This window comes from Phlebotomus papatasi, chromosome 3 (genome assembly GCF_024763615.1).
Source record: "Phlebotomus papatasi isolate M1 chromosome 3, Ppap_2.1, whole genome shotgun sequence".
NCBI lineage: Eukaryota > Metazoa > Arthropoda > Insecta > Diptera > Psychodidae > Phlebotomus > Phlebotomus papatasi.
Window position 1 is genome coordinate 63,100,339 of NC_077224.1, and position 23,368 is coordinate 63,123,706.

The following is a 23,368-nucleotide window of genomic DNA, read 5'->3' on the forward strand; positions in this document are numbered from 1 at the left end:
TCCGAGGAAATTATCGCGGAACAGGAGGAAAAATTGAGGCAGGATTTACAAAAAAAGAAAGAAATTGCTGAACGGAAGTTGACCAGAGAGAGGAACAAAAAAATAAGGGCAGAAGAAAAGGAGATAAAACTAAAGGAGAAAAACATGGTAAAGGAAAAGGCTCAAATGCCAATTGAAGCTGAAAAGAAAAAACGTGGGAGGAAGTCAGCCAAGAAAACCGAGGAAAAATCAAAGAATTGAGTGCAATCTTAAAATAAATAAAAATATATATAATTAAATAATAAATTAATGAAATGAATTGATGGAATAAAACTCTAAAAAATGTTTTTGAAATAATATCTTCTCATTTTTATGCATTAAACTTTTCCTTAAAATGAGCATCCGAGTTTCATCGAATTCAACGGAGTTACAAAAAAGCATCGCAGTAACATTCTTGCGCATATATTAATATTATCGTAATTTTATTAATTTTCATCAATATTATTGCTAAAATTCTATTTCTATTATGATTCTAAATTAAACAAAGAATAATTCTATTGATTTGGAATGGCGAAAAAAATATTTCATCAGTCCAAAAACAAGCATTAAAGTCGCACTCAATGAAAAGTATCCGGATTACCTCTCTTTACTATAAATCATCTTAAATTATATGTCTAAGACAGAAAATGCAATATTGTAGAATTTGAGACATTGCAAATTAAAATCGTGCCTTGAATTTCTCTCCCAATTCACTTTGGCGATGCACAAGAAAACCTGCTGAGAAAACCATTTTGTCTGGCAATGAAGCAAAAGAAAAGAATGAAGACTAATTGAAGAAAACTAATTAAAAATAAAATTTTTAATTTTAGGGCTGGATCCAAATCTGCGAAAATCAATATCCGGCTATTGAATCACTGACGCCATTCAGTCTCGCCGGTGAAGGATACCTCTTAGCGATCGCTGCCAATTCCTCCAGAGCCATTGCCATCTTTTCGCAGACAGTAAATTAACAAATTGGACACCTGATGCAAAATTTTCTTCTACACATAATTTATTTATTGCACTATAGTTTCCATTTAGTGTTTTTTTTTTCTTTGCTTTCAATTATTCTGTTGTCTGTCTTTCATATTGTTTCTTATTTTTTTTTTCCTCATCTCAATAAAGCATAATTTAACTGATTTGATATTCTTTTGTTTCATTTCTATTTTCAACTAACTTCCATATATATAGCTTCATACAATAAATAACAAGGTAATTACTTGGAATGTCTTTCTTATCGATAACGTTCATCTCCATTTTCATATCTTTTGCACTAATATATTCTCTGATAAATCTTTTTTTTTGCTTTCGTTTAGTAACTAATAATTAGCTAATGAGTAACTTCTTTTTTTTCTGAGTTTGGGCCATGGGTTTTTAGGGATTTTGGTTATTGGGACGTGCTGGAAGGGGCGGAGGAATACCTGACCTACCTGGAATCGGAGGAGGTGCATTGCGACGCATCGGTAATGGTGGCGGAGCTGCTGATGGTGGAACACTCTTTGCAGGGCTCCGGGCGGGCGTTGAATCGAGATCATAGACATCATTCGGCTGTGGTGGCAATACTGGAGCCGGTTCACGTGGCTTTGGGATCTCCTGTGAAAACCAAGAGACACACTAAACAAAGAGAATTCGTCAGTTAAATCAGCATTTGTCGTAACTTCCTTTTGATAACTTTTCAGGAGACGAAATTTTCAGTTCAATATTATTTTTCTTAAAAATGAGCCCCGAATGCGATACTTTTGAGTCAAAATAATGAAAGTGGCACTAATAAACTGTAAGTTAACTCGAGAAAATTCATTCATTCATTCATTTTCAACCGCTTATCCCTATTGGGGTCGCGGGCCCATGACATCCAATCTAGCAGCCCACGCCTGTCGGTCCTCCGCCACTTCAGGAAGATGTTCGGGTTCGATCCCGAGGCGTTCCAAGGCAAGATTCTGAATTTGATTCAGCCACCTTGTCCTAGGTCTGCCTCGAGGCCGAGGTCTCCTCACAATGGCTTGCATAGCTTTTCTGGGGAATCTTTCTTCATTCATGCGTTGAACATGTCCATACCATCGAAGTTGTGATCTCTCAACCCGAAGAAGCAGCTCCTCGATTCTTAGTTCCTCACGAACGGCCACATTCCTCACTCGATCTCTACGAGTGATTCCCTTTACCGCTCGAAGGTACCTCATCTCGGCAGCTTGTACTCGCGATCTTACCCTTTCGGTCATTACCCAAATCTCATGACCATAGGTGAGAATAGGAATGAACACAGCTTTGAAAACCGATAATTTAGCCGATCGACTAAGCTCGACCTTCCTCAACACGCTTCTGCCAAGCTCCCTCATTACTGCAGAAGCCTGACCGATTCGCGACGAGAGTTCTGCCTCCATCCTACCATCACTCGTGAATAACACCCCGAGATACTTGAACTTCTCCACCTGTGTCAATGAGTCTCCACTAACATGTAGAGTGCATTTCACAGATTGTCGGGAAATCACCATTACTTCCGACTTACCCACGTTCACCTTCATACCTGTTTCGGCACAAACATTTACAAATCGGTCAAGTGTGCGCTGAAGCTCTTCTTCGGAAGATCCAAAAAGAACCAAATCATCTGCATAGAGGAGATGGCTCACCCTGAAATCCCCAATACGAATCGCATTCCGCCCCCGACTGCGTTCCATAATCTTGTCCATGTATATTATGAACAACAATGGTGATAGAACACACCCTTGGCGCAGTCCAACACTCACTTGAAAACCTTCCGATTTGGATCCGTTTACACGAACACAGCTACTACAGTCTCTGTACAATGACTGAATGGCTCCTACCAATTCTTCATCCAGTCCGTACTCGTGCAGTACATCCCAAAGTTGTTCTCTCGGTACTCGGTCATATGCTTTTTCCAAATCTATGAAACAAGCATAGAGTGGAATTGCATACTCCCAAGCCTTTTCGACAATCATCCTCAGGGTAAAAAGCTGATCCGTGGTGCTTCTACCAGGTCTGAAACCGCATTGTTCCTCACCCAGTCTGGTTTCGACTATTTCTCGGCATCTTCTCTCAAGGATTTTGGCATACACTTTGCCGGGCAAACTCAGAAGGGAAATTCCCCTATAATTGGAGCAATCTTTCTTGTTTTCCTTCTTGAATATGGGTACAATGACCCCAACTTTCCAGTCCTTTGGTACTCTCCCACTTTGCCAAGCCACATTAATGACACGCGTGAGCCAATTAACACCCACTATACCCATGAGTTTTAGCATTTCGGGACGTATTTCGTCAATTCCTGCAGCTTTTCCATCCTTCAATTTACTAATCGCATACAGGACTTCACTCTCTGAAGGACTACTTTCCTCCCTGCCTTTACTCCTGGGTACGTCATCATCAGTGCCTTGCTGAGGATTGAGCAATTCTGAGAAGTACTCTTTCCAGCGATTTAAAACCTCTTCCTCTTTGGTCAGAAGATTCCCTTCCTTGGATGTTACTCCTTGGATGGAATTGCTCTTCTTCCCTCGGAGTCTTCGGACTGTTTGCCAGAAAGTTTTGTTTGCCGACCTATAGTCAAGCTCCAGCTTTTCACCGAACTTTTTCCACGCCTCCTCTCTAGCGGCTTTAACTGCGAGCTTTGCAGCCTTTCGCGCCTCAACATAACGATCACGAGAATCAGAATCCTTACGTTGTATGTACAACTTGTAAGCCTTCTTTTTCTCTCCAACGGCTTCTTTTACTCCCGGTGTTCCCCACCAAGATGACCGTTTCACGTTGTTCGTCACATTAATGCGCTTAACGCCACAAGCTTCTGTAGCCGAGGCCAAAATGGCTGTTTGGAAGCAGGCCCATTCAGCCTCTATGTCAGAAGGAGACTGTGGAATTTGTTCAAACCTTTCCTGTATGCCCTTCACAAATTTTTCCTCAACGTCTTTCTTCTTGAGACTCTCCCACCTAATGCATTTAAGCACTTTGCTCTTACCCTTAGGTAGAGCGGGAGGATCTTCGTTGAGGTTAATTTTTGCAAAGAGCAGGTGGTGATCAGTTGACAGTTCAGCACTGTTAAAAACTCGAACGTCTTGGACAATTCTTCTATCAACACCGGGAACCAGGACAAAGTCAATTATTGACTTAAGTCCTCGTTTTGTGTCTTCCCAGGTGTATTTATGAATCTCCTTGTGCTGGAAAAAGGTATTCATGATCGAATAACCTTTGATTGCGCAGAAATCCAGCAACATTTTACCGTTCGGGTTCTCACTCTTATCCCCGTTCTTCCCAATCACACCCCTCCATGTCTCAGAGTCAACACCAACATGGGCATTGAAATCCCCAAACAACACAACTGAATCCGCTTCAGAAGATGCCTTATTCAGGACTTCCTCCACTTCATCTAGGAAAGCTGGGTACTCTGACGATGCGTTCGGTGCGTACACCTGCAACACCGCCAGGGAAGATCTCTCAAGTTTGATCTTGATACCCATCACTCTCCCACTGTGTGTCCAGACATCACAAACCCTGTCTGACAGCCGAGGGCTTGTGAGTATCCCCACACCCGCCTGTGCAGACATTTCCGGTGCCACTCCAGACAGGAAAAGTTGCCACCCTTCCTCAAGATCCACAGTTCCACTACCTCTTTGCTTAGTAGACGAAACACCAATTATATCTAATTGGAATCTTTTTGCTTCGCTCTTAAGCTCCTGGTGCTTCCCTGTGAGTGAAAAGATATTCCATGTAGCCATTCTGAAGTGCCGTTGTCGTCGTGGTAGGCTTGTCAAACCTGATGTCACTCCAGAGCCTCTTCCGTTACTCTGGTGCCCTCCGACCCCGGGACCAGCGGTTGAAGCAACAGCTTGTCCATTGTCTCGCGTAGGTCGTTTCCGGTGCAATCCGTCCGACATCCGAGGCTCTTTGTTGTGTTTTTTTGCTGACAGGTTACTGTGACAACAGGGTGCAAACCTGATGCACAGGCCTCCTTACCCAGGAGACACGGGATTTGGGGTGGTCCGCGGTTTAGTATTCACTAAGGACTTCTCGTAGACGCAAAGATGCCGATACGTGCCTATAGCTATTTCCAAACAAACTATAGCCAGTTCTAAAACCAACTACAGCCATTCCCTATCCGCCACCTGGGACGCGTCCGATGGGTACCCCAACCACACGGGTAACTCGAGAAAATCTTTATAAAATTATTTATAAGCTGAAATATTGAGAAATATGTTAGAAGAAACACAATAAAATTTTATCGTAACTTCCATCATTTATAAAGCCGTAACTTCCAATGTATGAAGATTCTGGAAGTTACGACAATTTTCTAAAATGCATTATATCAATTTGAATTATTCTAGTGATAATAAGCGCCATTATTTGACTAAATTAGTCAATAATACTGTTATCCCTGTCTCTCAAAACTTTTATTTCATAAGTTTTATTGAATAAATTTTGTGCGCCACGTCGCTTGTTTTGTTTTGAATTAATGACAGATGGGTAGGGATTTTTTCTCATTTTTTTCTCGCAAATATTGAATTAAAATGATTTCATGTTACACTATTTGCACTGTCTTTCGATATTTGGAAGAGTTTATAAACGTTTTATTGAGAAATATTGCAATTTTGCTGCAAATTACAAGCCACGCTAGTGAGTAAAAGAAGTTACGGCAAATGCTGATTATTGAAAATTTTGTATGCAAATTTGTCGTAACTTCCCCAAAAATGGAAGTTACGACAAATTCTGATAAATTTTTGTTAATTAAAGGCACTTACGATAATTTTTGTTTAAAATAATTTTTATTGGGCTTATAAAAGTTTCTTTTTCACAAGTGCGTTTAATAAACAAAATTACGCTGATTCCAAATATGTATATATCTCAAAATCGCAAAAATGAAGTTACGATAAATGCTGATTTAACTGACGAATTGTTTCCATTGAATGTCTTAGTTTTTTTTAATAGAAATTTTAATAAAAATCCCAAGTTATATTTCAAAGCTTAAGGTAAGAGAAGTATATATCGACCATGCACCTTGTATCGACCAGCTTGCAGAAGATATCAACCACCAAGATAAAATGAATATTTAAGAATTACTAACTACGTTTTGCCAATTATTTAATGCAAAATATATTGCCTTTGTTCATATATAATTTTCTGAATTAAGTTTTTCGTCAACTTTTTAAGAAAATATAATTATTTATTTAATTTATTGAATCACTGTATCAGAGTCTTAATCAAAATTCAGCCATTTCTCAAATTCTTATGATTTTATACAAGGGTAAATTAAGCTAATTCAAAACCTGCTCCAAATGGAAATTTTTCGCTACTCCAAATGGAAACGTCATTGTTTTCATGATAAATACAGTACTAAATTATTATATTTATATATTTTCTATACCACAGTTTCATTACTTAGTTAATTTTGCTCCAATAAATCGAAAATCTATTCATATTCACAAATTTTAATTTGTTAGTTTCTCAAAAAAATTAAAAGTATACCTTTTCACCATTGAATTTTTAATACATTGACCATGTTTTCCAATGGAAAACACAATAAAGTGACTGTTGTTTATTCGTTTTGTTTAACATTTATGTCATATTTCTGGCTAATTTTAGTTAAATAAAGTGCTAATCTTTATTTTTAACGGTGCGTGAAGTTTTCAAATGAAATAATTACCTATTTCGTGAACAAAAAGGTTTTTCTGAAGTGTCTGCAAATGCTTCAATCGGAAACCCCGGAAATATGATATTTTTTTTGGAGAGATATTCTTATTGTTTTAGATGGGAAAGGAGAAAAGATCAGGAATAAGAACAAATCCTGCACTCTTGAGCAACTCAAAGAGCTTTTGCAAGCCTTTCGTCTCGGTTTCACTTACACTGTTTGTCTCCAATTAGAAACTTTCCCTTGTCTCCATTTGGATTAATTTGTTTCCAATAGAAGTATTTTGCATTCGTGTGTTTTTCTTGTATTTAAGAAGTTTTCAAATTATATCTAAAGAATTTTCACTAAACAGTAACATCTAGAAGAGTCAAGGAGCAAATTTATGTAGGATTGACCGTGGGATGGAGCCACTGTCGAAGAGAAAGCTCCACCATCTTTAATTATGTAATCAATTCAGTTTTCAATTCAAGTCCTGTTAAACTCCCACATTATAATCACTTCTTGAAATAAATTTTGTTCATTAATTAAACTTCAAGGCTGCTTATTACACCTCAAACCTTATAAAAAAAAAATATGAACTTAAAGTGTTGAATCTTCTGTCGAAGTTAAAGCGTCTGGAAATAGTCTTGAATTTGAATTAAGACATTTACCCTAATCAGAATTAATTTGTTAATTAAGAAGAAGTACGTTTTGTTCCAAGTATAGATCTCATCGGCCATCTCGGCCATTTTTCATCGCATTTCGATGTCATTTCCACGAGCAGTAGAGGTTATGTCGGTTATGTTTTTGTTGTGAAAAAGATTTTCCCCTGTGTGAATTTTGCATTTTATCAATGTTAAACATCTTGATGGATGTCTCAGAAACTGGAATATTCAAGGGAAGGATTGAAAAATGTGCTGAATGCCATGACGGCAGGTGAATCATCCCGTCCCGAAAACGTCTGCAAAATAGAGTGCCCAGAATGACCCAGAATGACAAAGTTTCCGGAAGACAAACAAAGGGAAATTCAATGGTAAGCCTGTAGTACTACACTGAGAAAAAAAGAGGGTGCGATTAACTTTTTTTCGTCATAACTTTAACACTTTTTAGGTGTAAAAATATATCAACATTTTTTAATGTTAAATTTACACCTTTTGAGGGTAAAATCAACATGACAAAAAGGTAACTTTAACCCATAATACACCTAAAAAGGGTAATATTTACGCCGATTTCGGATCATTACTGCAGGGTAAAATTAACATTTCCGGAATGTTATTTTAACTTTTTCGGATTTCTCTCAGTGTATAGGTAGGAAAAAGAATAATTTAAGCTTGTGGGGAGGATCGTGAATCAAGCCGAAACTGGATTTCTTGTCCTTAAGTTTGAGTTCCAGGATTGGATTAGAAATTTGATGAAAAATGAGAAATACAGAATACTTCACCAAAAATCTCCCTGGAAAATAGTAGAAAGTGGTCCTGATGGTTGGGCAATCGTGGGTTTTTATAAGGAATGGATGACAGAGAGTGTTTCTTCGAGTGTTTGCATAATTGATAACAAAAATCTTTAAATTTGTATTACTTTTAAAGGCTCTTATTTATTAGCCGATACCTGCTCGACTCTCGGCCGATATCTTCTTCGTCTGAATTCATATGGCCGATGCAATACGCACAGTGCATGGTTGCAATTTTACCAATTTTTTACTAATTTCTCTAAATATTAAAAAATCAAATGTAGAGATATAGATAAATGGAATACTAGAGGTCCAATTGACATATTTAACCAGGGGCATGACGTTTCCTATGTTTCCCATAAGTTTCTAGCGAGCCGAAAAAACTTTTGAGTTTATTAACTATTTTCTGTCATTGTAGAATGAATTAGGTAATAATACAAATACAAAATAAAAGCCAATTTAATATAGAATAGACAACCGAAAACCCCAAATTGGCAACCTACGTAGTTTTGGAGATATCTCGTAAAATGTGTACGAAAAAAGGAAAAAATTTACACTAAAACTGGTCGCATATTTCAGAGCTAATGTAACCCCCCTGTATTTAACACTTCGTGGAACCCTTACTAAAAGTGTCACGGAGGGACCAAGTGGCAGCCGCTGCCATTTATCGAATTTTACATAATATTTTGATATTTTTACTTATATTTAAACATTCGGAGCTTAAGTCAGTTCTTTTCTGATGTCTGAATCAGAAATTTCATCTCCTTGGGTACTGTATCTAAAGATTTTTAACCATTCGATGTTTTCATCTTTATCAGAATCATGGAGTAAGGGAAAGTGGTCTGCCTTTGAATGCGGCAGCCTTTGAATGTTTCAATTTTTCTCTTATTTTTCAAAGCAAAAGTTCTACTTTGTGAACAATAGTTAATACTATTAACTATTTTCTATTAACTTCGCTTGACAAAATGGATTTTTAGCTTTGGGAAATAAAAGAAAAATTGAAGTATTCAAAACCTGACGCATTCAAAAGCATGTCACTTTCCCCCATAATTCTTCTCAATCATTTGTAAAAACACTTTCAATTTGTTCTTCTAAGGCTTTTATACACTAACAATCAAGAAAATTACATCTGCAGAACGTCAAACTCCCATATAAAATGCATATGGCAGCAACTGCCACTTGGTCCTTCCGAGTACAGTTTTTGGTTTTGCAATATATTAAATTAATATTTAATTTTTATTAAAAATTTTATAACGAAAAAAAAAGCCAGATAAATTCTGCACGCATTCAATCAGGCCTCAAGGCGAAATGATATATTCTTGACTATAAAAAATTAAATTGAAAACTAAACTGGCAGCGGCTGCCACTATAGGGTCCTTCCTAGTGTTAAAAATACCTAAAATTGGTTTAGAGCTTTTATTTTAAGCAAATTATGGAGCATTTTTCTTAACTGGCCAATACATACAATAGATGTCAATAGTTTGTTGCCTCATGTATGTTCGGGTAACCAGGTGCAAAAACGATAGAGAAAAGTACTTTTTAAAATTTTTCTTTTTGCGAATTAGTTGCCTGTTATCCGTAGATCTTATTTATGTATTTCGAAAAAATTATTTCATTTTATTTCATATAAAAAATTATTGTTTTCCAAAATTTGTTCATTATTCGTGCGTCAAAAGTTTGTTGCCTCATTTGAAAAGTTACTCAAAATGGTCAAAAACATGCAACTAACTTAAAATTAACCTGCTATATTTTAAGTTTACAGTAGACTCTCGCTGAATCGGCTTTTTTTCAATCGGGCAAAAAATTCTGTTGACAATTTTCACGTTTAATTATGAAGCTAATTCGCTCAAATTCGCTGCAGTTCTTCCTATTTTATTGTGATTCTTTATAATTGAGCGCTTTTTGTGGAATTTACAAAGGCTTTGACGCCCAAATCTATCGATAAACCGGATGACATTTTGCCCCAATTGCCCAATTGAGAGAGAGTCTACTGTATATCTATATTTCGTCCAAACGTCATTTTTTGCTCAGATTATGCCATCTGTCCAATTTTTGTCGTTTTAGTGTAAAAAAAATATTTTTTTCTCATATTATTCTGAAGGTACGCAGGTACTAATAACTCTTGAATATCTATTAAATACTCAAAAAAAAAGAATTAAATACTCACAATATCATCATTAATCTCCTCATAAATGGCTCCTGTGTCCGTGGTTGGTGATGGCTCCGGTACTGGCGATTCGCAGGGAACTGCGGGAGGTGGTGGAGGTCGTGCTGGATGAGACATGGCAGCAGGTGGTGGAGGAACTGCTGGCTTCGTCTTACTGAGAATGTCAGCAGTAACACTGATCACTCCGGCTCGCGATGGCATGTGCTTGGGCGATGCCTGAGGGGACTTTGGGAGAGGCGGCCTCGATGGCGGTGGCGGCTTGGCAGGAACGCCCGGAGCCCCCGGAGGACGCATCGGAACCTCAGGAATGCCCAGACAATTGTAGTCTGGAGTCACAGAGGAATTGGTCAGGTTGCTGTCGCAGAATGGCACTGTATTTGGTGAGCAAATGGCAATCTCTTGTTCAACCAAAGTCAGCCAGTTGTCCGTCTTTAGTTTCAGCAGTAATTCCACTCCGCACACCTTTCAAATGCCGTGCAAAAATTATAACATTAATTTTCGGAAATTATTTAGGTTGCCAAAAAAATTTGTGGTTAATTTTATCTTTTTCATTGTTTAATTAATTAAAGGAATGAAGATATAGTTCGCACACAGTTAGCATTCAAACGATGCGAATTTTCTCTTTGATTTTTTTTTTGATTTTCACTTTATGAAATTTTCCTGATCTAGTGTGCCGAACAAATAAGAAATGCATTTCGAAGTTACCGCCTCAAAAATTTGCATACATTCGGGGCACTTAAAAATAAGTTGACAAATTAGTTCCTAATGGTGCCGGCACACCTTTCAGATCAGAAAAATTTTATGAAGTCGAAATTCACATCCCTTATTTTCTCAACGAATTTTCATGCCAATCTCATTTTCGCACTTAAAATTCAATTAAACTAAATTGAATTTGTTATAATGTTCAAAATAAGAAGAAGAGTGAGATAAAGTGGGAGAGACATATGCAAAACGTTTGAGAAAGCAAAGGATGTAAATTTTGATTACATAAAATTTTCCTGACACATGAAATTTTCTCTCCGGCACACTTTTAGATCGGTAAAATTTCATGAAATCAGAATGCGCGTCCCTTTCTTTGTCAAAAGATTTGCATAAGTCTGTCCTATTCTTTCGTCACCAAATTGGACTAAACTAAATTTAATTTGATGTGACGTTCAAAAGAAGAAGAAGAAGAAGAGTGAAAAAGAGTAGGATAGACATATGCAAAGCTTTTAAGAAAGAAAGGTATGTGAATTTTGACTTCATGAAATTTTCGTGAACTAAGAAATGTACCGGAGCAATAATGATAGGGAAACATGCATGACAGTGCTTGCATAATCTCGATATGCGTAATCCTGAAACCCTCTGTACTGATTAACTCTTTTGAGAGCTCAGCACATGCAGCAATTCATTTTCATGATTTTTTGATCAAAAGTATCTTACAAGGGATATCATCAAGTCATCAAATTCTGATTGGCTTCATATTAAGAACATAGACGCAGATAGGTATCATAAGGAACGTGTCATACTCAAAGAGTGCTAATTTTTTTCTCCTTTAAAATAAAACACTTTTAATGATTTCATAAACGGCATATAGTCATTCGATGAGAGTTGGAACCAGTGGGAGAAATGGACCACTTCGCCTCCTGCCTACACCCTATGCACGATCTCCACCTCATTTGGTCTATTTGTGCCCTTCAACATTCTAATGAAAACCCCCAAGTTACAGCTTTCTACCTTTAAAATTGTGCGAGAAAATTGAAATTGAATTTTCTGGATGTCTGAAAAATGGCCAAAAATTTTTATTTCGCCATAGGAATACGTGTATTTGGGGGTTGAGGAGAGATGGAACCTAATAGTTTTGGCAACACTTCCGGTGTGAATTTTGGTCAATGTTCTTCAAAATCTTTTGAAGTAAATCTTAGAAATTATTTTCCCTAAATTTCTGGTAAGACTGACTTGATGCACTCGGAGAAATTGCCATCGAAGTATATGAGCTACATATTCCACAAAATAAATCATTTATATTGAAAAAATAAAATAAACTACAATAAATTCAATGAAATAATGTTCATGTCTAAAATCACTTTCCCCCTATTCTAAATTAATAAAATAAACTATAAATATTTTGCTAAAATTAGAGGTGTTCCATCTCACCCGCACTTTTTTTGAGTGCCTTAAAATGCAACTTTTTTAAATCCTATTTTTCGAAGTGTCTATTTTCATCTAGGCATTTCTAATATTGAGATTTTAAATTTAGAGTCTTCAAATGATAAACCAGTGAGATTCGTCTTTGTCTCGCATTCAAAACGTATCCGCAATATTGAATATAAAAAAGGTGTTCCATCTCTCCTCGAATGACATATACCTTTTGTGACTTTTTACCCCAAGTGGCATTTTTAATAAAAGGATTTCTGGAGAAAAGGACTTTCGTGAAATTCTAAAATATATAGCGGATTCATATTCAAAAAATCCAAATTATTTAGAAAATATTCACCAGTGTAGGGTCAAAGGAACGTCTATTGACACTTTAAGAACTTTCGTAACTTTCCTGACTGATATCTTCTATTGTATTAATTTTTTTTGTGTTTAAATATTAACTTATATCAACTTATTAATTTGACTACCGTTCAGTATCATTCACTTTTCTCAAAATGTTTGAAAAACTAAAAAAAACTGTATTTTTTAAGATCATGACTAAATGCCATATCTATTGACACTTTCGGTATCTATTGACACACGAAATTTGAACACCTATTGGACACTTTTTCTTTACACCTTTGATTGAGATTTTGGCTGAAAACTTCCTTATTGGACTGGATGACTCCATCTGGGGGACTGCCAACCAGGGAATCTATTAAATCTCCATCCAGAATGCCCCGTCCTTCCGTAAGAAACTCTTCCTCACAGAGATTTCTGTAAATCTTATGTCCCTTCACAGCAGCCATTCTCGTGATGATAAACTTCTCTATCCTCATAATCTTACATTGTAGTCCTTACAGGATGCAATGGGCAGCTTTTAGATTTATAAAACTGACACTCTCCTTAAGAATTCTCTCTCAACAGCTTATAGACAATACTCTTTCCATTGGGGCATCTCTGGTGCAGTCGAAATTTTTGTCACGCATTAGATTTCTGCAGTGCTAGAGCTGAAGGAAGTTCTACTATAAAAAATATCACCAGTGGCAACTCACCAACAAACATTCTTAGTCTTTTTTGCGCACAAACACTTAACTTGTTAGTAATTTCACTATTTCTTTCACAAAAATGCAGCAACTTTGTTTACTTTTATTCATTCTTCTTATTCTTCTTCATCTATCAAGCTGATACAAAAGTCGGCAATCTGTACCTGTCAATAGACGTTGAAATCGACGATTTTGTCTCGGTTTATTGACACTGTAATTAAATTCATTTTAATTAAAATAATTTGATGCAAATTGTGTATTAAATTAAAATTTAGTTATTTTTTGACTGTTATGCAACAAATATACGTTCATTTTATTAAAAAAAAAATAGAAAAAAATTATTTTTGTAAAAGCTTCTTTCTTACACTTTTTCATAAGAATCTTGAAATTTCTCCACGTCGACAATTGAAATTGCTTAAACCTTTTTAAAACCTTCTTAAATTCGCAGAACAGTTCTAGAAAAGGGTAGGTTAAAGGAAAGCAGGTCAGATTACATGAATTTCACTAGATATAAACAATTTATATTAAATAAATTTCAATGTTTTGATGAGAGTGTCAATAGGGGTTCCCTGTCGAACAGACGTTCCTTTCACCCTATCAATTTTGAAAAATAAATAGGTAATAATTCTTATCTTCTGCAAGGAAAATATTTCAAAAATAAAACTAAAAATTACGATATTTTTTATTTTCTAAGTTCCTTGTTTGAATTCTAAGAAACTTACTACATTGAAGAAGGCCTATGGAGGCTATCTATAGAAAAAAATTTGAGCCGGTATCTTTTTTACCTTGGAAGATATTGAATTTTGAATTTTTCGATTTGTGACTTTTTGCCCCAGTCTCCCCTACTGTATTGTTTTTTCCTTGTGAAAAAAAGTATTTTAAATCCACAGGTTTAATTAAAAGTGAATTAGTGAAAAGGCGACCCAATTAGCGCAGGCTGACTTATTTCAGTATTATCATTATTTTATAAATTTTCTTTAATATTTTTGATAGTTCTTTTTTATATTATGTTTCTGAATGAAACAGTGAATAATTCTATGGTTTTAGAAGAAGTAAAAAAGAATTTCATCAGTTTAAAAACAAACGTTTAGGTAGCACTCTTCGGAAAATGATCCAATTACCCCACCTTACAGTAGAGCCTCGCTATAGTCCATATTTGGTTCCAGATTTGACACTTGGGTCGCACTATAGTCCATGTCACTTTTTTTTTAAATCATCAACGAATTTTAGTATTGAAATTGCTCGACGGCTTCCACTTTCTTTGCAATTGTGATACTTGTCCTCGCTCTCTTTATTATGGATCACAATTATCACAACTACTCAATAAAGTTTGCTAAAAATATTAAAATAATTGTGATATTGCCTGGCGCGTACTAAAAAACATAACCTAACTTAAAATCAGTGTTTTGAAATCAACGGTCGATAAATTGTGAATTATAGAGCGATGGCCTATAGTGGGGTTCTACTGTATTGTTTTTTCCTTGTGAAAAAAGTATTTTAAATCCAAAGGTTTAATTAAAATTGAATTAGTGAAAAGGCGACCCAGTTAGCGCATGCTGACTTATTTCAGTATTATCATTATTTTATAAATTTTCTTTAATATTTTTGATATTTTTTCTATATTATGTTTCTCAATGAAACAGTGAATAATTCTATGGATTGAGAAGAAGTAAAAAAGATCTTCATCAGTTTAAAAACAAGTATTTAGGTAGCACTCTTCGGAAAATGATCCAATTACCGCAGTTTACTATAATTAGTTATTTTTCACTGACCTGCAATCTCTTCTTCTTGGCCGCCGTCAGTGCTGACTGTCCATCGCGGAAAGTCACCCACATGGTCTCCCCGACATATCTCACCAGAGTCACTTCTCCAATTTGTGCCAATTCCTGAATCAACGCTGTCATGATATTCTCATCGTAGATACTTCCTTCTCCTCTGTCCTCCTCACTAGCGTCCTCCGTCTGCACGACAATGGTGGCATCTGGTGGTCCTAGGTCCGACATCACCTCCTTGAAAACCTTCTGGCGGCAAGTCTCATTAATCTCCGCCACTTCGATGTCAATAATAGCAATCACTGGCCTATGATCACTCTGTTTCAACTCTGACCGTCCATAGTGTACTAGTTGCCCATTATTCCAATCCGGTGACTTATCTGCATCCGGATGGGGCTTTCGACGTTTCCACAGAACCCGATCAGTCCATGCTGGTGCTCGAGCCTTTTCACTGGTATCGTAGTCATCACTGAACAGATCATATTTGTATGTTGGCGGAAAGGTAATTTCTCCTTCGAGAAATTCACCAAAGACTTGACCAGCATCTTGTTGCTTACGCAATTGATCATGCTCGAGGATTGGTTCAAGTTGACCCTGTTGAACATAATCCTTAATCTCATCCTTATCCATATCAATGCGATAGTTAAAATCACCACACCAAAAGACATAATCATGGGATTTTAGTGATCTTCCCATTGGGAAAGCAATTTTTCTGGTAATTTCTGCATAGTCGGCATTCCGTTCGGTCACCTGACTCTGACCTGCTGCAAAGTGAGCACAGACGAAGCATATTGACGTGCCGTGGATGACAAATCTTATTGCTGCTGCTCCTTTGTTACCTGTGGCTCCACCTAGGCCCGTTTTTACTGAATCAACAGCTACATCCCGGATATACTGTGCCTGCTCGGGACGCACAAAAACAAATAGGCATACACCAACGAGTTGTTGACTCGTTAGGAGAACATAGGGATGCTCACGACTCATCACCCTCTGTAATTCCTCAGCCCAGGCTTTGGCATTGTCCGAACTGGCTGCCATTATGTTACTGGCATTGAGATCGACAATTTCCTGAAAGCCTACGGCAAAGATATCAATGGGTATTCCTTCCTCTTCGGGCGATGTATCATATGATACATCCACGAGGGACTTTGTTCTGGCCAATAAGTGTGAATCCAACAACCAATCAGCCAATGAAACATCTTTATAGACAACTGATCGGAAGTGTTTTCCTCCATTGACATTGTACGTGCCAACGGCCACCCGGAGAGGCTTTGGTGTCACATACTCAGCATATCGCATACACATTTCCCGGAGAACTGGCGTTGGGGCATGAAGCATATTCGATGGCAAGAGAATTCGTGCTCTATCTGCCAATTCTGACGACAGAGTCGATCCCACAATAAGAATATCAATAGCTTCTTGCTTTGAATTGTCTAGGAGATTATTTTGAATGGTTCTAGCTGCACTCCTTGCACCATCCATCAATTTTGAACCACCCTGAATGGCTCCCGTTCCCGCATATATCTTACTAACTTCGTTGCCATTGTTAATCCACATTTGCTTAAATACTTCTTCGAAACGACTCAACATCTGCTTCTTATCGCCCAAACCCAGTAACTGAATCTGCTCATTGAGTATCTCCAAACCAAAGAACGTCTGTACACAATTTGTCCTATCCAAACAATCCAGGCAATTTGTCCGAATTACTCCACGCTGTTCACGCATAATTTCATCATCTGCAGCAAAAAATAGTCCAAATGGTGCACACATTCCCTCCAATCTAGCCTTAAGTTTCCCCAATGCCGTCATATTTCCTCCACGGCATTCCTGATGGTAATCAAAAACAATATGTGGCACATCGGAATTCTGTGATTCCTTATGATGCCGCTGAAATTCATTACTCAGCATCGCTTCACCCTCTTTGCTCCCAATCAAACTTGTCCCCAGTAAATTGACAATAGCATAGGCATTGTACAAACACCTCATCATATTCATATGACGTTCAAAAGCCACCTTTGATGCCTCAAATCCCCGCGACAACTTCACTTTGTGCGATCCAACCTGTACACCCGGTTGTTCCCAGAACAACGGTACAGATCCTCTTGTCTGCACATATGACGTCACATCAGAATCCAAATAAATCACCTGTTCAGTTTCCACAAAATTCGCAACATGTCCCTCATCATTAGTACCGCGAACATTAAATCTCGTTCCAGCTCTCTCACAACTCAATCTCGAAATAATTGCCGCCCTAGCTTGCCTACTGCCCGCATACACCGTTCTAATTTCCACAGATCCACATACCGCTCGCAAAAGCCAAAAATCACAATCAACACTGTACCTCATCAGATGAATGTGTAACATTCTATTCCAGAAAAACCGATTATCCGTTTCCGTTGTCCGACGTTTTCTCTGTGCACAGATCGTAATATCAAACACCTGCTGATTCACCGGTGATGTATTCCAGGCAAAATAGAATGTTCCCGAATTCAGAAGTTTTCGCACTTCAGATATCTTCTCTTCACTGAGCAATTGATGCTGCAGCGAGACAAATTGAGTTTGTGTAATGCGAAAAACTTCAGCATCACCAATTTTTCCCACACTGAAGCATCCAGTGACCAGAACGAGAAAGAGTACTGATGTCTCACCAGCATTGAGCTGTAAAACTCCCAAACACCCATAGGCATCAGCAATTTTGACATATTGTCGCCTGATGGCATCAGTTTCCTGGGCAGCTGCAGGAAATTAAGAAAAAAAATCCTTCCTAAGAAATTCAGGAATTTTGGCAAGTGAATCTTCAATAAAACTCAACCCATTGAGCCGCCATTGAGGACGAAGTTTACTGACCAATTCCAATTGGTTTCTAATTCCAAAGTTTGTACACAAAATTATGCACGGAAAGTTTAACATTGCATCAATTTTGATAATATTTTCCTTCATCCTCTTTTCTAATTGAAAATCTGGTTGACAAAATCTTTTCTTTAATAGTTACTCCACTGAGAAAAAAAAGAGGGTGCGATTAACATTTTTTCCTCATAACTTTAACACTTTTTAGGTGTAAAAATATATCAACAACATTTTTTAATGTGAATTTTACACCTTTTTAAGGGTATAATTATAATGAAATAGGGTAACTTTAACCCCTAATACACCTAAAAAGGGTAATATTTACACCGATTTCGGATCAATATTGCCGGGTAAAATTAACATTTCCGAAATGTTATTTTAACTTTTTCGGATTTCTCTCAGTGTCTATATATTATAAATAAATGAATTTTGTAATGAATTATGGAAAAAATTGAAATTTATTATGGTCTACAAAAATAGTTAATTCTAAAAATTTTAACATTTCATATCCAGTAGTTCTAATGCATTATAGAGTTCCGCTTTCAAAGAAATTCTCGGGACCGTAAAAAAAGCCCGCGAATTCACTCCAGTGACACAGAAAAATTGCATACCCAAAGGGGAGGTCTTTGGAATAAATTACAGAAGCGACGTAAAGTAAAATAAGTAGTCGTCGATTTTTCGCATTCTTTTCGCTCTTTGAAAAACTAACGAAAAAGTTTATAAGATTGATTTACTCCCTCCGTCCCGAAAAAAGTCGTACGTTTGCTAAGACATTTTATATGAAAGAATGTACGATTTTTTTGGGACAGAGGGAGTATTATTTTATACACTCAGCTCCAGGAATATGCACATTTTCGGAACCGAAAAAAAACGCGCAAAATGGCTTTATAGTCAAGTGTGCTAATCCGGGCGCTTCGCTATCTGGATCATTTATGACTAATCCACTTCAAATATTATTTTTATTTTTATTTCCGTAATATAGTCACTACAGTAACATAATACAACTATCCAAGTTTGTAAGTAAAATAAGTGAGTGCCCGGATCACACTTGCTGTAATCGACTCATTTCAATCTTGTACCAGCTGGGTTCTTCACTAAAAATTTTCTAGCAGTGATATTTTCGCTAATGACAGCTGGTTGATTGAAAACATTTATTGTTTTTTCCTTGTGAAAAAAGTATTTTAAATTCAAAGGTTTAATTAAAAGTGAATTAGCTAAAAGACGACCCAGTTAGTGCATGCTGACTTATTTCAGTATTATCATTATTTTATAAATTTTCTTTGATATTTTTGATAATTTTCTTTTATATTATGTTTCTGAATGAAACAGTGAATAATTCTATGGATTTAGAAGAAGTAAAAAAGATCTTCATCAGTCCAAAAAAAAGCGTTTAAGTAGCACATTTCGGAAAACGATCCGGTTGCCCCACCTTACTATATGCATCGAGAAAATTTGAATTCCCGTAGGCGATTTCTTTTTAATGAATCGACCGTAGAAGAAATTTCGCGCAGAGTAAAAGTAGTCAGAGCAAAAAGATTCAACTGTTTAAAAGAAATTCATAAACAAACAATACTCTGTGGCCAGAGTTCTTCAATAAAATGTTAGAATATTTAAAATTTTTACGTTAATAATAGAAATTACAGTTTTAATCTGAAAAATAATAATAATAATAATGCTGGCACAACATTCCATGAAAAAAACAAGGCCTTCCCGCAAGGGGATTTCTAGACTTGCATTATTATTTTTTTTCTTGTACGGGATGAGGTTGTCAGTCCCATGCCCGTGGAATCAAGTGCAGTGAAGCTCACTATATGCAATCCGAACACCTATCAAGAAGAATTCCTAGTGACCTACAGGGGATTCGAACCCGGAACACTTGCATCATAGAGCGATTGATCTACTACTTGACCCATTGAGTGCCCGAAAAATAAGCAGTGTCTTCAAATTTCCCGCGTAACAAATAGTATACATTCAGGCGTATTTCAAAAATGATTTCATAAACTGACATCAAATGGTAGGCAAACACTCATAATTGTATGTGAATAATCGCATCAGCCCGTATCCTCCACCTTGTGAGAGAAGATTTTACGCGAACTTCTCTCCGTGACATTTTCGCCTATTTTTCCCATATGCCTTCCAATTAAGATTAAGATCCAATTAAGATTTTCTCATTTTCTTGTGGTTTTGTATAAATTTTCTGAAAGTTGTCAAATAATGCTAAAGTGAATTTTCAGAGATTTTTATAACAAAAAAAAAACAAAAAAACAATTTCTACTGAATTTTTTTTAGGAATTTGACAAGGATCATTGGATTCATATCAATATATAAATATTTTCCTGTAAAATTTAAAAATACTCATTTATAATTTGCGCTTTTTTTTGAAAATAATAAGTAAAATTCCAACAGGAATTCGGAAAAGAAAAAAAGGTGTAAAAGTTTCACCTTAATTTTCTCTGCAATATTATTCTGCAACCATTCTTATTATTTATTTTTTCAATATTGTCTCATTTTCTTGCATTTTTTATGATTTTTCGAACCAATTTTCAAGCGACGAGGTATATTAAAAAATGTTAAATTATGAGTTTTCGCCAAGGAAAGTTTTCTTAGTCGTGAATTTGTTTTTTTTTCAGGTTTGACGAGTATTTTTCTAACATTTTTGCAATTTACTTGAGAACCTCGACAAATATTCATGATATTTTCGCAATGTTTGATAAACAACTCGCACATCCGCTATTTTAATAGCAGTTTGAACAGAATTAGATATAGAATTTTATTTCCTTTCTTTGCTTATTTTCTATGTAAATTAATCAAATTCTCACCGTGAATACACTTGTGAATTCTCCTCGATTTTTGATGAGAAAATTTCGAATCGAAAATTTCGTGGATACCAAATAGGCGAGTTCCACACGGAGAGTTGGCTTTTCCCACAAAATCAAATTCTCACATCTGAAGGATACAGCCCCAAGTGCCTAATCCCGAAGTGCATAATACCGGGACTGAGTGTAAATGAGCTCCCAATAGTAAGCAATTTAAATCAAATTTTTTCAATAAATTTTCACTTAAGCCGGAACTCCCCGTAAATTCTTATTTATAGATTTGTGCTTTAACTCTTTAAGGACGAGAGGGTCAAAAATTGGGGGTGAAAAAATACTTTTTATGACTTTTTAGAGCAAAATACAATTTTATATGGCCGAAGGAAAAATTTCATTTTTGTGTCACCGGTGACCCAATCGGCCTTAAAGAGTTAAAAATCGACACCAGGCTGACAGACCAATTAGAAAAATCGATAAAAGTGATCAATTTTGCGTATGATTTTATCAAACCTCGTTGGTCTAATGGGTTAATCCTAATGACTTCAACGGCAAACTTTGATATAAAATTCCCAGACAACTCAAGCAAATAAAGAATTGTGTATACAATTATAAAGTTGCTGATAAAGCAAATTACTTTATAAAAAGTGACACAGTAGGTAGATAATATTCTGTCTTTGACTCTTGAATGAGGTAATCGTGAAAGGTATTAGCCATTCAGCAAAAAAATACATTTCTCTAATGATTGCAGAAATAGAACTGACTAAAATTTGACTGATTGATAGGAAGAGGAATTAAAAATTGAGTATTTAATTGCAATGGAAATATTTGGAATAAATTGTGTTTTTTGAAAGGCAAGTCTAATTTTTGCCACACAAACAATACTTTATGCACAACATTTTACGAACTTTTTTGTGTATGTTTAAGAACATTTACAAACAAATGCTTGTATATCAAAAATAAGTTATCATGTTTCCATTCTAATTTGGATGGGATTTTTTCTGAAAATAATTAATTGTGCCTCTTTTTGCAATACCATAACATTCCTTGTACTTTATTTTTGCATTGAAGTAGACTTAGTTTCAAGCTTGTGCCACAAAATAGGCCACGCCCCTTTCAATACCAAATATTCAATCAAAGTTGTAATTTTCCATTGTTGAAAAAGCTTACACTATATACTGTAACACTTCTAAATTATATCAATTCACTATAATAAAACCTACAATCAACTATATTTTTAAATAAAATATAAATCTTAGATGATATTATAAAACAAATTTTAAAAACAAGTTTTAAATAAAGAAAATGAGGGTTTTTTGGGAATTTCTATTTCTCGTACTTATTGAAAAACACCAAATTATTTAAAATCATTATAAAAACGATAAAAACAATAATTGTTCTTGTTATTTTTATAAGAGAAAGTGTTCCTTGTTTTTTTATCATAGCAGTTGTTAATTTTTCATTGAGTCAAATCCCTTAGGATTCTAGACTTACGAGTTTGTGCATACAAACGACATTCAAAGATGTGTTATAATTTTCGCCGTACTAGGGGGCGTGGTTTAAAATACTTTTGGCCGGATTATCTTTTGGAGTTAAAATTTAAATCCTTGCCAAAAAAGGCTTCTAAAGCATTTTAGTTTAAAGTAATTAAGAGATCCGTCAGGCTTTTATTGTAGGCTTTTTGCCACATGATGCAATGTTAATTATATCCTGCATTGTGTTAATAATTTTGTTCGTCACTGTACTCGTAACGAGAAAAATGCAATGCTTCTCACAATTATTTAATATGAAAACCATTAACTTTTTTTATTTTATATTGAAGTTTAGAATACTGAAGGAATTATAGGAATTTCTGGAATTTCTGTATAGAGCCCCGCAGTCCGAAGAGGAAGTTGGATTATTGAGTCTTTATGAATTCCTTCTTTTTTGCTGATGAAATTCCACGAGAGAAAGAGAAAGTAAATTCATTTACGCTAAACGCCCACCGTGTACTGAACCAGAAATAATGAATTCTAACTAATTCATGTGCATCTTTTTCTGTGTTTTTGTTATATAATAGCAAGTTTGCAAGGAATTTTACTGTTCGAAGGGCATCTTTCTTGAGGGTGAAAGTGTCCCCACTCCCCACGCCCCTTGGAGAAAACCCCTTTTAAATCATCCCCTAGAGAGATTTTTGATACTCACAGAGAACAGCCACAGCCTGAGATTCAAAGAGAAGTGTCTCGGATTTATTTCGATGCTCAAGGATGACGCTATGAGGACTTGGGGGTTGTTTTTTCTCCAGAACACGAAACCCCTTTGACATTGCCATCTTGTTTTTCTTCTGCGGTAGACACCTTAAACGTGCACAAATCTCACTGAAATCCTATGGCAGCCGCCTGTGTATCTACCACTGATGCTGTTTTCACTTTCTACTGCACATTTGGGATGGAATTTCTGCACTTTTTTCTGATGAAAAATTTTATTCGCCTTTTCCAGGGCCAAACAAAAAATTGCGCTGTCAGAGGAAATCTCTCTGTCATGCACTGGCGACACC

At 36.1% G+C, this 23,368-nt stretch overlaps 2 protein-coding genes across 3 annotated transcripts in view; one reads left to right on the forward strand and one right to left on the reverse strand.

Annotated features, from left to right (window-relative positions):
- LOC129807142 (uncharacterized) overlaps positions 1-1,157 on the forward strand; it is a 31,365-nt gene extending 30,208 nt beyond the window's left edge. Inside the window, exon 6 of the mRNA XM_055856201.1 lies at positions 849-1,157. Within this exon, the coding sequence (XP_055712176.1) occupies positions 849-989 (141 nt within the window). The 3' untranslated portion in view covers positions 990-1,157. The remainder of the gene's footprint in view (positions 1-848) is intronic.
- On the reverse strand, positions 1,013-23,358 carry LOC129807143 (synaptojanin-1). Of its 2 annotated transcripts, none has more exons than XM_055856203.1 (4): positions 23,017-23,358; positions 15,176-17,910; positions 10,240-10,701; positions 1,013-1,608 (listed from the first exon to the last, which is right to left on the reverse strand). In XM_055856203.1, the coding sequence occupies exons 1-4, from the start codon at positions 23,141-23,143 to the stop codon at positions 1,393-1,395; spliced, it is 3,540 nt and encodes a 1,179-aa protein (XP_055712178.1). In that variant the 5' UTR covers positions 23,144-23,358; the 3' UTR covers positions 1,013-1,392. The 2 variants fall into 2 exon arrangements, with proteins under 2 accessions (XP_055712178.1, XP_055712177.1); XM_055856202.1 differs by having other exon boundaries at positions 1,013-1,611; positions 23,017-23,357.
- Positions 23,359-23,368: the final 10 nt, after the last annotated feature.

Excerpts from the sequence above, each read along its gene's own strand:
- LOC129807143 (XM_055856202.1), bottom strand. The coding sequence starts at position 23,143 with ATGGCAATGTCAAAGGGGTTTCGTGTTCTGGAGAAAAAACAACCCCCA. Across the intron at positions 17,911-23,016 it reads TCAGGCTGTGGCTGTTCTCT|CTGCCCAGGAAACTGATGCC; the intron begins GTGAGTATCAAA and ends AATTTCCTGCAG. Across the intron at positions 1,612-10,239 it reads AGGAGATTAATGATGATATT|GAGATCCCAAAGCCACGTGA; the intron begins GTGAGTATTTAA and ends TGGTTTTCACAG.